The sequence below is a fragment of the Bombus vancouverensis genome, chromosome 3 (genome assembly GCF_051014615.1).
Source record: "Bombus vancouverensis nearcticus chromosome 3, iyBomVanc1_principal, whole genome shotgun sequence".
NCBI lineage: Eukaryota > Metazoa > Arthropoda > Insecta > Hymenoptera > Apidae > Bombus > Bombus vancouverensis.
This window is the reverse complement of record NC_134913.1, coordinates 12,530,095-12,544,038: the sequence shown is the minus strand read 5'-3', so window position 1 is coordinate 12,544,038 and position 13,944 is coordinate 12,530,095. Positions and strand designations below refer to the sequence as shown.

At 28.5% G+C, this 13,944-nt stretch overlaps 5 protein-coding genes across 13 annotated transcripts; 3 read left to right on the top strand and 2 right to left on the bottom strand.

Annotated features, from left to right (window-relative positions):
* Positions 1 to 32: 32 nt before the first annotated feature.
* On the top strand, positions 33 to 1,801 carry Arpc5 (Actin-related protein 2/3 complex, subunit 5). The gene is made up of 3 exons (XM_033329305.2): positions 33 to 272; positions 361 to 433; positions 1,387 to 1,801. The coding sequence occupies exons 1-3, from the start codon at positions 112 to 114 to the stop codon at positions 1,624 to 1,626; spliced, it is 474 nt and encodes a 157-aa protein (XP_033185196.1). The 5' UTR covers positions 33 to 111; the 3' UTR covers positions 1,627 to 1,801.
* On the bottom strand, positions 1,764 to 3,524 carry Ccm3 (programmed cell death protein 10 Ccm3). Its single transcript, XM_033329304.2, has 5 exons — positions 3,201 to 3,524; positions 2,813 to 2,990; positions 2,579 to 2,711; positions 2,330 to 2,494; positions 1,764 to 2,249 (listed from the first exon to the last, which is right to left on the bottom strand). Exons 1-5 carry the CDS (start codon positions 3,270 to 3,272, stop codon positions 2,165 to 2,167), a joined length of 633 nt encoding a protein of 210 aa, XP_033185195.1. The 5' UTR covers positions 3,273 to 3,524; the 3' UTR covers positions 1,764 to 2,164.
* Positions 3,525 to 3,769: 245 nt separating this feature from the next.
* fand (Pre-mRNA-splicing factor SYF1 fand) lies at positions 3,770 to 7,682 on the top strand. Of its 2 annotated transcripts, none has more exons than XM_076617277.1 (15): positions 3,770 to 3,963; positions 4,046 to 4,194; positions 4,270 to 4,591; positions 4,656 to 4,931; positions 5,044 to 5,185; positions 5,288 to 5,439; positions 5,517 to 5,737; positions 5,820 to 5,982; positions 6,044 to 6,157; positions 6,233 to 6,395; positions 6,477 to 6,586; positions 6,662 to 6,865; positions 6,946 to 7,159; positions 7,244 to 7,390; positions 7,534 to 7,682. In XM_076617277.1, the coding sequence occupies exons 1-15, from the start codon at positions 3,922 to 3,924 to the stop codon at positions 7,608 to 7,610; spliced, it is 2,496 nt and encodes an 831-aa protein (XP_076473392.1). In that variant the 5' UTR covers positions 3,770 to 3,921; the 3' UTR covers positions 7,611 to 7,682. The 2 variants fall into 2 exon arrangements, with proteins under 2 accessions (XP_076473392.1, XP_033185189.1); XM_033329298.2 differs by having other exon boundaries at positions 3,771 to 3,963; positions 4,656 to 4,955.
* Positions 7,683 to 7,884: 202 nt separating this feature from the next.
* Positions 7,885 to 11,823, bottom strand: Fbxo42 (F-box protein 42). Of its 7 annotated transcripts, none has more exons than XM_076617282.1 (8): positions 11,719 to 11,823; positions 10,438 to 10,727; positions 9,493 to 9,836; positions 9,244 to 9,401; positions 9,033 to 9,163; positions 8,759 to 8,898; positions 8,553 to 8,689; positions 7,885 to 8,474 (listed from the first exon to the last, which is right to left on the bottom strand). In XM_076617282.1, exons 2-8 carry the CDS (start codon positions 10,559 to 10,561, stop codon positions 7,934 to 7,936), a joined length of 1,575 nt encoding a protein of 524 aa, XP_076473397.1. In that variant the 5' UTR covers positions 10,562 to 10,727; positions 11,719 to 11,823; the 3' UTR covers positions 7,885 to 7,933. The 7 variants fall into 7 exon arrangements, with proteins under 7 accessions (XP_076473397.1, XP_076473399.1, XP_076473398.1 ...); XM_076617284.1 differs by lacking the exon at positions 11,719 to 11,823 and adding an exon at positions 11,356 to 11,444; XM_076617283.1 differs by lacking the exon at positions 11,719 to 11,823 and adding an exon at positions 11,282 to 11,384.
* On the top strand, positions 11,410 to 13,712 carry LOC117154358 (protein O-glucosyltransferase 2). 2 transcript variants are annotated; one of them, XM_033329301.2, is made up of 7 exons: positions 11,410 to 11,576; positions 11,735 to 11,946; positions 12,040 to 12,251; positions 12,324 to 12,568; positions 12,663 to 12,900; positions 12,988 to 13,275; positions 13,370 to 13,712. In XM_033329301.2, the coding sequence occupies exons 1-7, from the start codon at positions 11,410 to 11,412 to the stop codon at positions 13,487 to 13,489; spliced, it is 1,482 nt and encodes a 493-aa protein (XP_033185192.2). In that variant the 3' UTR covers positions 13,490 to 13,712. The 2 variants fall into 2 exon arrangements, with proteins under 2 accessions (XP_033185192.2, XP_033185191.2); XM_033329300.2 differs by having other exon boundaries at positions 12,976 to 13,275.
* The last annotated feature ends 232 nt before the right edge of the window (positions 13,713 to 13,944 follow it).

Sequence of the window (13,944 nt, the reverse complement as noted above, 5' to 3'; positions counted from 1 at the left end):
TGAAAGACATACTATGTATACTATATGTTTGAAGACCAATAAAGATTCATTTCACGGCGTTAGTTGATAAGCCGGGCGTAATCACGGTAAAACGTCAAACACAAAGATAAAATGTCAAGAAACGATGGCAAAAAAGATTCGTCAGCGTCAGCGTTTCGAAAAATCGATGTTGATCAATACAGTGATAATAATTTCAGAGAAGAAGACGCTGACGGAGGAATAGGAGGACCTACAGGCCCAGATGAAAATGAAATTTTGACACTTCTTAGCCAATATCCTTTTCATCGCTTTTATATAGATATAATAACGTTACAGTGATTTTTCTTATGTTTCATCGCATTTTCCTTAATATTTATTCAAGGGTAAGAATGCAGAAGCACTGATATCAGTATTGAGGTCTGCACCACTTGGGTGTAAAAATCAACAAGTAAAGGTAACCTCAGAAACACGCCCTTTACTTCAGCGTTTAACATACGAGTTTATGACATGATGAAATTTATTTTTATCATTCTAAAGTACACTTTGTAAAGTGTACTAAAGTACATGTGGTATAAGATATATTGTTCCTTTTATATTAATATCATGAATACATAATTTCATAGATTACAAAAATTCACAATTGAACATATAATAATCAAAATATTCGGATATAATATTTTCCATTATACTACATTTATCATGTTATAACAACACAATAATTTACACAATGATAGTTTTACCATAAAGGGGACAATATATTATATGTACATTATCTTATAAAAATATTTGTACACTTGCAAAAACCTTTCATGAATATATTATATATGTTATAGGAAACATTTAAAAATTTCATTGACACTGTAAAGAGATCTAGCTATTATAGTTATGTTTGTAAAGTTTGAAACAAACCTAGAAATGTATATGAAAGCCATAAGATATTTAATGCAAGTATATATATATTTTATGATAATGATAAATGTATTTAAACAGTCAATTATCCATAATATTAATAAGCTTCTAAAATGACTATTCATGCTGTGTATTAATTTTTTATTAAATATATGTTTGCAATCAATATATTGTAACTTTTATATACTCTTTCAAGTTGATATCAAATTTTACCAGTGTAATCAGGATAGTCATGTCTGATTATAGTATTAGTAAAATTTCAAAATGTTTTATGACACATACAATATATACATAAAAGATTTTTATGGTAAGTGTTCAAATGCTTTCATGAGCTGTGAATTGTGTATATGTTTTATGTAATAAACATGTTTCATAATGTAGTATTTAACGAAATGAAAATGCATACTGATTTTATTTTGTTAAAAAGACATAATCTTTATTTTGTATAATCTACATATATGTGATTTTGCAAAAGCCAATAGTGATGATATATTACAGGATAACGCAAGGAATCTGACGTTAAAAGTTCTTCTAAGTATAAAATCTACTCAAATAGATGATTGCTTAGCACAATTAGATCGTGACTTGCTGGATGTTTTAATGAAATATATATACAGAGGATTTGAAATTCCAACGGAGGGTAGTAGTAGTCATTTATTAACCTGGCATGAAAAGGTATACAATATCAGTGGTGTTGGCAGTATTGTACGAGCGTTTGCAGATAGTAAACGTGCTTGAAAAAATTTGTACATTTTCTAATGATGTTCATTATAATAATTACCATTAATCCTTACTGTTACTCATTGTCATTGTTAATACAATGAGGATGTAGATAGAGGATGTAGATTCCACATGAAAAATATAACACATTGGTGTACATTTGTTATCAATAAAGTAATTTTTATTTCTTATATATTTGGAGAAATGTCTTTCATTTTAAATCTCCACCATTATTGATAAATGTTTTTTGTTTTTAAACTAGAGTCTTCTATGTTTTATGTACAAAACAATAGTACAATATATCAGAAATAATATTTATATTTTTTATAAGAATTTTGTATATTATGTATCTATATATTCGTCTGCATGTAATAATTTTATAACAATTTAATACATATAAAACAATAGTACCATATATATATGTTTTATATTAAATGATAATTAAATCTTATTATCAAATACATAACGAAATGGATAAAATTAGTATATTAAATAAACTCTATAATAGCTATGACCTATTTCATTATTGCGGAAATATCATTTGACAGAGCTTTCATTACTCACATTTGTCCGTTACTGTGAGCATTATCATATTTGTTTGATGTATCAAGTATAATGCACTTACAAATACTGCATTTGCTCTATAACAAGAAAATATTTGTATTTTTAAAGAAAATATGATAAGTATGATGTATGATAATTGGAATGTAGTGATGCTTACTGTCCTTCTTTAAAATATTCTTTTAATGTATTGCTAAACCTTTTGCTGTATTTAACAAATTCTCTTTTTCTCTGATCCAATGCCTGTTTTCCAGCAGAACCACGAATAAATGCAGTTACTTCATTCACTGCATCCAAAAGTTTCTTTATTGCGCTTGCAATTTCTCTAAAACAGGTGTATTACAAAAGCATACTGTATGATATAAATAAAACTATTTTGACTACAATATACATAAGTATGGAAACATACTTTATTGTTTCGAGAAAAGTTTTCCGATCTGTTATTTCATCAGGAATTCTGCTAAGTATTCTTTTTAAGGAAGTTGACTTACGATTTAATTCCTGGAAAGCATCCTCAGACCTAGATGATCTATATTCTACAACTGTAATTATAGTATAAAACAAATACAGAATATTAATCATGTTAAACATAGTATTTAATTATATTTTACTCATATTTTATTTTATTATATTAGAATTATACCATCATAATCAGAAGCTGCTCCTTGTAATCTTAAAACACTCTCATTCATATCAAGATTAAGTTCTGCCCGTCGTATTATACCAAGGATTAAATCGTATGTAATTCCTGGATGGGAATTTTCAGCTTTCAATAAAGCTGTACGTAATGTTTGAGCTGCCAATACATTTTGTCTTTCTAGCTATGTAACAATGGATTAGAGAAATCAATAACAAATATGAAATAGAAATGTATATTCTTTAATTAAAATAATCTTTTAAGATATACATATGAAGAGTATCTTGTTTATATATTCGTACAAATAATATATTCGTAAGAGGTTTCTGTAAGTGTTCAAATATTTTAGTGAGTAACTGAAATTACAATCTACAAGTAAAAGAAATGTCAATACCTTCATTAATATTGGTCTTAAGATGACAGGAAGGACCAGTGATATAACTGGAGTCTCATCGCCCATTGTCATCCTTTACAACGTTTATTTAAAAGTATAGTTCAAATGTAATTAATTCGTAATCGGTTAAATGCGGCTAATTGATTTCTTAATTGGCCAGTCCAGGTACAGATTGAATTGTTTACATTAAAAAGTATCTGTTTCGATCATATTCCTGATATGACAGCTGTCACGCTTAGTGTCTCATTCCAAAACGAGGTAAACAGGTTGAGCAACTTGATTTTCAGATGAATACCTTTATTTTAAATTTTTCTCGAATACGTAATATTTTGCAATTTTTTTAGTAAATTTTGAAATTAGGGTAATAAAACATTGTAATTATTCGAAAAATATGATAAAAGTATTCTCAATACACCAAATATTTTATCATCTTACAATTCCACGAATATTTTTAGTAAAACATCTCTAAACATCTAGTTTACCAAATATATTCCCTATTATATTCAGGTGCAATACCAAATGATTCTAAATTATATTACGGACGATCAATGAAATAGCGCCTTAATATAACGCGGTTAAAACGAAGTATATCAAAATATTGTAGTAGAAAATAACCTTAAGTATAACCCCACAATTATCATTTGATTATACGTATGGAATATTGCTAATTTATTATTGTACTTGAATTAAATACCTCATATAATTATTAGAATCTTCAACAATGTTGGAACGTAAAGATCCAGAAGGAAATTTATATGTTTTTGTAAGTAATTTATTGTATATAACCTCACTTTTTTTTGTGTGGAATGTCACTGTTCTTTTATTTGTCTTTTTTTATGGAATAGAATGAAGAAGATTTACCATACGAAGAAGAAATTTTGAGAAATCCTTATTCCGTGAAACATTGGCAACGTTATATAGATCATTTAAAAAGTACAAAAAGTAGTAATTTAAACATTGTGTACGAACGAGCGTTAAAGGAACTTCCTGGAAGGTAGAGAACATGTCTTTTCTGCTTTTTTCTGTCAAACAATTTTTATAAAATAATCAAATTCTCGTTTTTGATTAGCTATAAGTTATGGTACAATTATCTTCGTCAACGTGTCAACCAATTGAAAGGGAGGTGCATAACAGATCCGCTTTATGAAGACGTAAATAATGCATTTGAGCGTGCTTTGGTTTTTATGCATAAAATGCCCAGAATTTGGATGGACTATTGCACATTGATGACAGAACAATGTTACATTACGCGTACTCGTCAAGTTTTTGATCGAGCACTTAGAGCTCTCCCTATCACGCAACATCATCGTATATGGCCATTGTATATTGAATTTTTAAAAAAGCATAATGTCTATGAAACTGCAGTTAGAGTTTTTAGAAGGTATCTTAAGGTAAGATAGAATATTTTTATTTATCTTCATGACCTATATTTAATAATGTGTTGTTTATTTTTAGCTAGCTCCAGAAGATACAGAAGAGTATATAGAATACCTGATATCAATCGGGAGGCTTGACGAAGCAGCTGTGAAACTTGCACAAATTGTTAATCAAGATGATTTTGTATCAAAGCATGGAAAATCTAATCATCAATTATGGAATGAATTGTGTGATTTAATATCAAAGAATCCTTCTAAAATAAAATCTCTTAATGTAGATGCAATTATTAGAGGCGGTTTAAGACGTTATACTGATCAGTTAGGCCCTCTTTGGAATTCTTTGGCGGATTATTATGTTCGTAGTGGTTTATTCGAAAGGGTATTTTAAATAATTTTTCGATTTTGTAAAAAATATAATTTATTTATGTTTTGTTACTGTATAATTTCAATACTTTTATTTTGTACAGGCGAGGGATATTTATGAAGAAGCAATACAAACAGTGACTACTGTTAGAGACTTTACTCAAGTGTTTGATGCTTATGCACAATTTGAAGAACTTAGTCTTAGCAAACGTATGGAAGAAGCTGTAAAAAATCCTACTGAAGATGGTACAGGACATATATATATATATATACACATATATTTAACTATATAATCTTATTTAGTATATAATATTTACAATTTTTTATTGTCTACAATCGTATTCCCAGATGATATAGATCTAGAATTGAGATTAGCACGATTTGAACATTTAATGGAAAGGCGTTTATTACTTCTGAATTCTGTATTACTCAGACAAAATCCTCATAATGTACAAGAATGGCATAAAAGAGTTAGGCTTTATGAGGGACAACCACACGAGGTATTTTTATGAAACTTTGTAATAAAAAATTGTTTAACGACTTTTTTATTATTATAAGTTATAACTTCTCTTTTTAGATTATTAATACATATACAGAAGCTGTACAGACTGTACAACCACAATTGGCAGTAGGTAAATTGCATACTTTGTGGGTTGAATTTGGTAAATTTTATGAAGAAAATGGTCAAATAGCAGACGCTAGAGTAGTTTTCGAGAAAGCAACTCATGTTCCCTATACTAAAGTCGATGATCTTGCTTCTGTATGGTGTGAATGGGCAGAAATGGAAATTAGGCATGGGTATGGAATTCTATTGTTTTGTAAGATAGTAATTTAAATGTAACATCATTCTGTAACTAACGTAATAACTTCGTTCATACAGAAATTATAAAGAAGCGTTAAAACTGATGCATCGTGCTACTGCTATGCCATTCCGTAAGGTAGCTTACCATGACGAAACAGAAACAGTTCAAATGAGATTGTATAAATCTTTAAAAGTTTGGTCTATGTATGCCGATTTAGAAGAAAGTTTTGGGACTTTCAAGGTATATTTTGTAAATAACTTTATTTATAAAATTTTAAATTCTTGTACTTTTTCATTTGCAGACCTGCAAAGCTGTGTACGACAAAATTATAGATCTAAAAATCGCAACGCCGCAAATCATTATTAATTATGGACTCTTTCTCGAAGAAAATAGATATTTTGAAGAAGCTTTCAGAGTATATATTAAATTACATAGGAATACTATTTAATCTTAATAATCACCTTCCATAACATTTAATTATTATTTTTAGGCTTATGAAAAAGGTATCGCACTCTTCAAATGGCCTAACGTTTACGATATATGGAATACGTATCTTACAAAATTTTTAAAACGTTATGGTGGAACAAAGTTAGAACGAACGCGAGATTTATTTGAACAGTGTTTAGAATTTTGTCCACCAAAATATGCCAAAGGTATTTTTACATAATACATATTTAATATAATTATAAGTTCAACAAAAAATGATGTCGATATTAATTCTTATATTATTGTAGCCTTGTATTTACTGTATGCAAAATTAGAAGAGGAACATGGTTTGGCTAGGCATGCAATGTCTGTATATGAACGAGCAACTAACGCTGTTCTTCCTGAAGAAAAATTTGAGGTATGAAGCAATATTTTATAAAAATGTAACGAACATAAATTTAATAAAAATTCAGTATATGTATACGTCTTACAGATGTTCAACATATATATTAAAAAAGCAGCAGACATATATGGTGTCCCAAAAACGAGGCAGATATATGAAAAAGCTATCGAAGTACTTAATGAAGATAATACGAGAGAAATGTGTTTACGGTTCGCAGAAATGGAAACGAAATTAGGAGAAGTTGATAGAGCTCGGGCAATATATGCGCACTGCAGTCAAATTTGCGATCCAAGGGTATGAAGTATTGTTTGAATCATTTAAAGATAATATTAAAATTAATATTACATACATGTATATCTTTATACCTCGTTTAGGTGGCTTCAAATTTCTGGCAAATATGGAAAGAGTTTGAAGTGAGACATGGTAATGAAGACACTATGCGTGAAATGCTTCGAATTAAGCGTAGTGTACAAGCTATGTACAACACTCAAGTGAATATGATGTCTGCACAAATGTTAAATAATACATCAAACTCACCATCTGATATACCAGCAGATGCAATGCGTCTTTTGGATAGTAAAACACAGGGTATAGATCTTGTTATATCACAAAAGAAGTAATTGAAAAAATTAAATATATAGTTTTACTAAAGTAATAAATATAATATTGCAGATAATATTACCACATATAAGGACAGTATTAAATTTGTTCGTGGTGCGATAGAAAAAGATGGTAAAGCAGAATCTCAAGTAAACAATCCGGATGAAATAGATATTGATATTGATGACGTCGATGACGCTGAAGCAGATGTAGAGGAAGGTAATATAGAATATATAATAATACATCAAAATTTTTATTACATTTCATCGCATGTAATGTATTTATAAATTCCTTCAGAGAGAGTTTTAATGCCGACATACATATTTTATGTTTTATTTTCTTATTCGTATCTTTATTTTTAGACATACCTGTTGAGAAACAAACTATTCCATCACAAGTATTTGGTAGTTTAAAGACAACTGATGGTGAAGATGATTAAGGCATGTATAAATTGTTGGAAAAAGATGTAAATAATAAAATTCACAATAAAATATAAGATTTGTAATTGGAATACATCGTTGATACAGCTAACAAAATATTACTTTCAGCGACAAAAATTAATTTTTCTATATAACTCTTTCACAGAAAACAAATCAGTATTTTAGACTATTCATCATAAAATGTTCTTACAATTTTTTAATAATATCATTTAAACTAATTTTTAGTAGATGATAATTCATGATAGGATCAAAGTCAAGGCTAACAAAATTAAATTATCTTTTATCGAACATAAAAGTGTATTATTTATTATCCTACAAAATATTAAATAACATATCTTGGTGGATTTATAAAATGGAGATCATTGTAGACTTCAGGCTCATCCATATCAGGATGGCTTTGTATATATTCTTTAGCAATACCTCCAAACACTATTAATTCACCACGACCAGCTACGAGTGAATAAAGAATTCTTTCATTAGGACCTGACTGATCACTGTGTTTTAAAGGAATCCACGAAGCACTACATTCATCGCATAAAACATTCGTAATGTCTAACACAAATATGGATAACGTATTTCTTGTTTTCTTTGCAGATTTTGATTGCGTTCTTCGATTTCTAATACTTTCTTCCATTCTACGAAGAGATTCTAATTGTCGTTGTCGATGACTGTTAATGTCATAACGCACTGGTTCGTTGCGAAAAGCGGTCATACTTAACATATTATCATAACATAAAGTTAAATTCTTCGTAAAATTAGGTAGATGATGCGAAGGACGTGGATTTTGTACAGATATTTCTGAGAAAGATCCATGTCGTCCATTAATGTTTACGTCTCTATCAATATGAGATACACTCCCTTGTCTAAAAATGAAATACAGTCCAATTATGGATATCAGTAACTTTATAATCAGTAATAACGATAAATTTATATGATCAAACCTTGCATGTAATGGAGATGAATTATTTATTCTTGATGAAGGTGTTGCTTGGCAAGTCACTTTCTTGAGCGATATACTCATATCGTTTGGCTTATTCTGACACTTATTTATACTAAGAACAATAACATGATTTCCTACCTATTAAATTAAAAAATAATTAAACGATACAAAACATCGTGAATTGTATGTTAATTAACAAAATATTACCTTACAAGCCTGGTGGCACCAAATACGTGTTGGAGCCCATTCAGTATTGTGCATGTTCACTTTTTTCCACGTCCATGCTGTACCTTCCATTTTCAATAACCAAGCATCATTCATAGCAACATTAGGTCCAGTGCAACCTCCTAATATTTTTGAAATTTTTGAATTTTATTTAGAAATTTATATTAATATATTTAAAAAAAATTACAAGAAACTCTTGCAATCAGAAGGATCTTTAATATCTATAGGATTTTCAACTTATTTTTGAAAACTTTACCTAATATAAGGAGATGTTTATCTCCAAGCTCAATCTGAGACTGACCATAACGTGGTTGTGGTTTCAAATTCGAAGTAGCTTGCTTATGCCAACTATAGGAATCCAAATTTAAACACCACACGTCATTGGATCTGTCTCAAAATAGTACTTTGTTGTTATTAAATCAAATTAATAATTACTAAACAACATGCAATAATTTTAGATGTTTTACCTATATCCATTACATATACCACCAAAAACAATCATACAATTTTTGTGAATTGATGCAGAATGTGCTGAAGTAGGTGGAGGTGTTTCCAAGGTGTTTATAGCAATCCATTTATTGGATTCTATAGAATACACATGTAATTCATTGAACAACCTTGATTGCTAGAAACATACATAACAATATTGAATATTTCTCATTTGTCCGATTTAAATATTTCTACTCTGATTAGTGATAACTTTTATCTAATTGTACCTGGTGAACAGAATATAGCGCTGGGTGGGACCAGCCACCAAATAAAATGAAACTCTTTTTGTAATACAACATAGTAGCACAAGCTTTTGGAGATGGATAAGTTCCCATTGTAATTAATCTGACCCATTTCCTTGTATCCAAATCTAATCTCCATAAATCATTGAATGTTGTGCACGTAGCAGTACATCCACCAAAAACATACATAGAGTTTTCATATGTACAAGCAGAATGTGAATGTCTCTTTGCAATTGTAGGCATCCAGTGTTTAGATGGCCATGAACTCCAAAGCAATGATCCGTAAGTCACAGATTTATGAAAGTGTGTTTTATTGTGTTGTATTACATCTGCAACAAAAATATGGATTTTATTAATTTTTAGAAATATATCAACACTGATAAAAACTTACAGATATATTTATGGTGGCTTATGAAAGTATTTGAACACTTACCATAGGGAAATTTTTATGTATATGTTATATAAATATTAAACCAATTTCAAATATTATTATGATAAAACACGATCATGATTATATTAGTAACATTTGAAACCAATCTGAAAATGGATATAGAAGTTACAAGACATTTATTGCAAACATCCATTTAATAAAAAATTAGCATATAGCACAAATAACCATCTTAAACATATAATATATGTTAAAGATGGCCCTACTAAATATTTAGCTCTACTAATATAATTGACTGTTTAAATACTTTCGTAATCTCCACAAAACATATACTTGCATTAAATATCTTGTAGTTTCCATATACATTGAAAAATTTGTTTCAAATTTTAATATAATCTGCATACTGTGTCCCATTACAATGTTAATAGAATTTCAAAATGTGTCATATAACACATATAATACAATACATTCATAAAAGATTTTTATAAGCATTTCCACACTTTCGTAAACCACTATATACAGAATAATCGTATTTTACATACTTTTGGTGGCACGAAACCATCTTTTGGACACAAGTTTACATTGTTGAAGATTCTTGTATGGTGGAATTAAACTTAAAATATATTCTAATACAACATCTGGCAAATCATCAATATTACACTCCATTTTGCGTTAAATGCTTCTTAAAAATGTTCTACCGACGAACTTCCTTTTATATTATGTCCAATTTGGGAAATTTCCCAGGCAAATGAAAGTTGTTACTATCTTAAAGATTCGAAAATCATGTTTCCTGTTACTTTTCGCTCATTCTGCAAACGTGAGAGATTCTCATCTGAAAATTAAGGGAATTTTGTATATGACCAATTTTACAATATCTCCACGTCATGGTAGATTATTCTATACATATTATGCATTTTACTTAATCTTTTCATTAAGTTACAAAATTATACAGGATAAATTACTACAATTTTCATAAATAAAAAAATAACCTAAAACTAAAAAGCATATGTGAAGCTGCGATATAATACTAGAGGCGGATCTTTACATGTTGACTATTATAGAGTTGATATTCATTTAACAGTAATTAAAGAATTTTTAAATCCCGTTAATTTCATTTCTTTCCTTCTTTATCAATTTGTTTTAATAATTATTTTCCTTATGTATCCATATTTGCGTACAAAACGATGTCTTTATAGAAAATCATAACTGGGGAAAAGAATTGTAGTTATAATTCTGAACAACTTCAGATTTTTGTTCGTTACTCTCGATTTCAAGAACGCTGTCTATGGAATAACCGATTTGGATTTATTTTAAAATAAATGTTTTTTATAATATACTTAGAGTGATAATGATTAAAGAATGATAAAGAAAATAAACTTATTTTACTTGAGGCCTTGATAAATTTAAAATTTTTGTGAATCTTTTTAATGAATTTTTATACACGGAAGAATTATATTTACGTCTCTACAGTGTATTAGGCGCTTTGAATCTATCGACAGTTATCTTCAATAAGAATGATATTTATATTAATCTTCTTGTTGGTTATTTGCCAACAAGAAGGAAGAAATGCTGAAATAAATCCATCGGAAACAATAATTTGGGGTCCAGGATTGAGGCCAGATAAAGTGACAATGCGAGCAAGATATATTTTTCTACAGTTTATCGACCTACAAGGCAAAAAGTATGTTTTTCATTTTTATTACATATAGATACGTATATTAAAAAAAATTATATTATATATTATAGAAAATATCTAAATATGAATTCAACACTAAAGTTTAGTTATATTTTTTAAATATATATATCTCTTTTTTTTCACTTACTGAAAAATTGCTTTAGTTTAACAGAATCACCTGGAAAAGATATAATAACTGTATCCATACAAGGGCAAACTTCAACAGGACACATGTGTCATATATGGACACAAATTCTAGACTGTAAAGACGGAAGTTTTATTGTTAGATATAAATTACATAATACGTGCTTCAATTTCAAATTAAAAATAAAAATGAAACATAATAATTTACCTATCCTATTGGTGGAATCTAAAGGTATTATATTTGTTATCTACTGCATAAGTCTTTTTATTACTTCTTGTAAAATAATTATTTCTATAATATAAATAATTTGATAAAAATTTTTAGGACCTGTTTACGAAGAAGAATGTTACTGTCCAAATTCTTCTATTAATAGTTGGTTAGAAAATTTAGGATGTTCAAAAAGTTATAAACAAATGCAAGATGATCTTGCTCCTTTTCCAAATGTTGACTTTGACAAAATGCGTGAAAGTATTGTAAAAACATACGATCGGCCAGGAAGCGTTAGTCTATGTCACTATGTAATTCAGTCTAACAAAGTAAATACTATTGCAATCTGTAACTTTAAAATTCAGTTGAGACTATATATGAATTAAACTAGATGAAATAAGATTTTTAGGGAATGTCATGGCCGCTATGTAGGCTTTAAGATATTTATGGATTCTATCCTCCTATCTCTTACTCGCAAAGTTTTATTGCCAGATATTGAATTCTTTGTGAATTTGGGAGATTGGCCACTTGTTCCAAAAGAGGGCAAAAATTATCCTATCTTTTCTTGGTGTGGCTCTTTTGACACTAAAGATATTGTTATACCTACTTATGATATCACAGAATCATCGTTAGAAGAAATGGGAAGGTAGTAATTTAATCGCATTTTTAACAATTATTTTAGATCATAATACATGGTATATTAAGCATTTTTCTATTTGCTAATACTATATGTAAAACAGGGTAATGTTAGATATGCTGTCTATACAAGGTAATACGGATACACCATGGAATGAAAAGATAGAAAAAGTATTTTGGCGTGGTCGAGATTCCTGTAGAGAACGACTCAATTTAATTGATATTTCCAGAAAATATCCTGATTTGTTTAATGTTGCAATTACAAATTTCTTTTTTTTTAAAGATGAAATGGATAAATATGGTCCAGAACAAAGCCATGTGTCTTTCTTTCATTTTTTCAAGGTAAGATCAACACAGCTATGAATTATGTACTTTAAATGCAAATGTAAAAATAATTAAAAGGTAATAACATTGCAGTACAAATATCAGTTATGTATAGATGGTACAGTCGCAGCTTATCGACTTCCATATTTACTTGCTGGCGATGCCTTATTATTAAAACAAGAATCAAAGTATTATGAATTTTTTTACAATAATCTTGTACCCGGAAAACATTATATATCTGTTAAAAGGGATCTGTCAGATCTTGTTGAAAAAATTATGTGGGCTAAAGAACATGACCAAAAAGTACTACAGATTGCCAAATCTGCTAGACAATTTGCAAGGGATAATTTGTTACCAGATAATATATTATGCTATCATGTAGTTTTGTTTCATGTAAGAAATTCCTGCAAAAATTATGCAGATTCAACTTCATTTATTTTTTACTTAAATATATATCATAGAATAACATGCTTTTTTTACACTTTAGGAATGGAGTAAACGCTTAAAGAGTAAAGTTAAAGTATTAGATAACATGGAAGAAGTGCTGCAACCCAAGCATTCTTGTAAATGTTACAACGCCGATGGAAAACTTAAAGAGGAGCTATAATGTTAATTAAATTATTAAGTAATACGATTACTCGATTTTGCTACTCGATGCATAAATAACATGTAAACTTTTGTATGTTTCTTGTAAATGAGAATCGTTGTTTTACAGTAAATTATAAGATAAGGACAACGATAAATTTCAAAATACTCAAATTATTATAATGATAAAAAATGTCCACTTCTTTTATTTCCAAAATTTGAAAATATATCTTTTTACGAGATTATTTTCTGGTTTTAATCATCCAAACATATATTTAGATAATATATTATATGAACAGAGAACAAAGAGAAATTTTGTACATAAAAATTTTGTAATATAAAATGACTAAAAAATTATCATACATAAGATTAACATAAGTAGTATTCACAAAAAAATATTGTACTCTTTGTTACCTAGATATATATATATATCTATATATATATCTTTATATACCTATGTAAAAGTTAAAAGAACTT

Coding starts and splice junctions, on each gene's coding strand:
- Arpc5 (XM_033329305.2), top strand. CDS start 112: ATGTCAAGAAACGATGGCAAAAAAGATTCGTCAGCGTCAGCGTTTCGA. Junction 273..360: donor ATTTTGACACTTCTTAGCCA/ATATCCTTTTCA, acceptor ATATTTATTCAA/GGGTAAGAATGCAGAAGCAC. Junction 434..1,386: donor GTAAAAATCAACAAGTAAAG/GTAACCTCAGAA, acceptor GATATATTACAG/GATAACGCAAGGAATCTGAC.
- Fbxo42 (XM_076617282.1), bottom strand. CDS start 10,561: ATGGAGTGTAATATTGATGATTTGCCAGATGTTGTATTAGAATATATT. Junction 9,164..9,243: donor GGTATATGTAATGGATATAG/GTAAAACATCTA, acceptor ATTTTGAGACAG/ATCCAATGACGTGTGGTGTT. Junction 8,690..8,758: donor GGTGCCACCAGGCTTGTAAG/GTAATATTTTGT, acceptor TTAATTTAATAG/GTAGGAAATCATGTTATTGT.
- fand (XM_033329298.2), top strand. CDS start 3,922: ATGTTGGAACGTAAAGATCCAGAAGGAAATTTATATGTTTTT. Junction 3,964..4,045: donor AAGGAAATTTATATGTTTTT/GTAAGTAATTTA, acceptor TTTATGGAATAG/AATGAAGAAGATTTACCATA. Junction 4,956..5,043: donor GTAGTGGTTTATTCGAAAGG/GTATTTTAAATA, acceptor TATTTTGTACAG/GCGAGGGATATTTATGAAGA.
- LOC117154358 (XM_033329300.2), top strand. CDS start 11,410: ATGATATTTATATTAATCTTCTTGTTGGTTATTTGCCAACAAGAAGGA. Junction 12,901..12,975: donor CTTTCTTTCATTTTTTCAAG/GTAAGATCAACA, acceptor ATAACATTGCAG/TACAAATATCAGTTATGTAT. Junction 13,276..13,369: donor ATCATGTAGTTTTGTTTCAT/GTAAGAAATTCC, acceptor TTTACACTTTAG/GAATGGAGTAAACGCTTAAA.
- Ccm3 (XM_033329304.2), bottom strand. CDS start 3,272: ATGACAATGGGCGATGAGACTCCAGTTATATCACTGGTCCTTCCTGTC. Junction 2,712..2,812: donor AGCAGCTTCTGATTATGATG/GTATAATTCTAA, acceptor CTATAATTACAG/TTGTAGAATATAGATCATCT. Junction 2,495..2,578: donor ACTTTTCTCGAAACAATAAA/GTATGTTTCCAT, acceptor CACCTGTTTTAG/AGAAATTGCAAGCGCAATAA.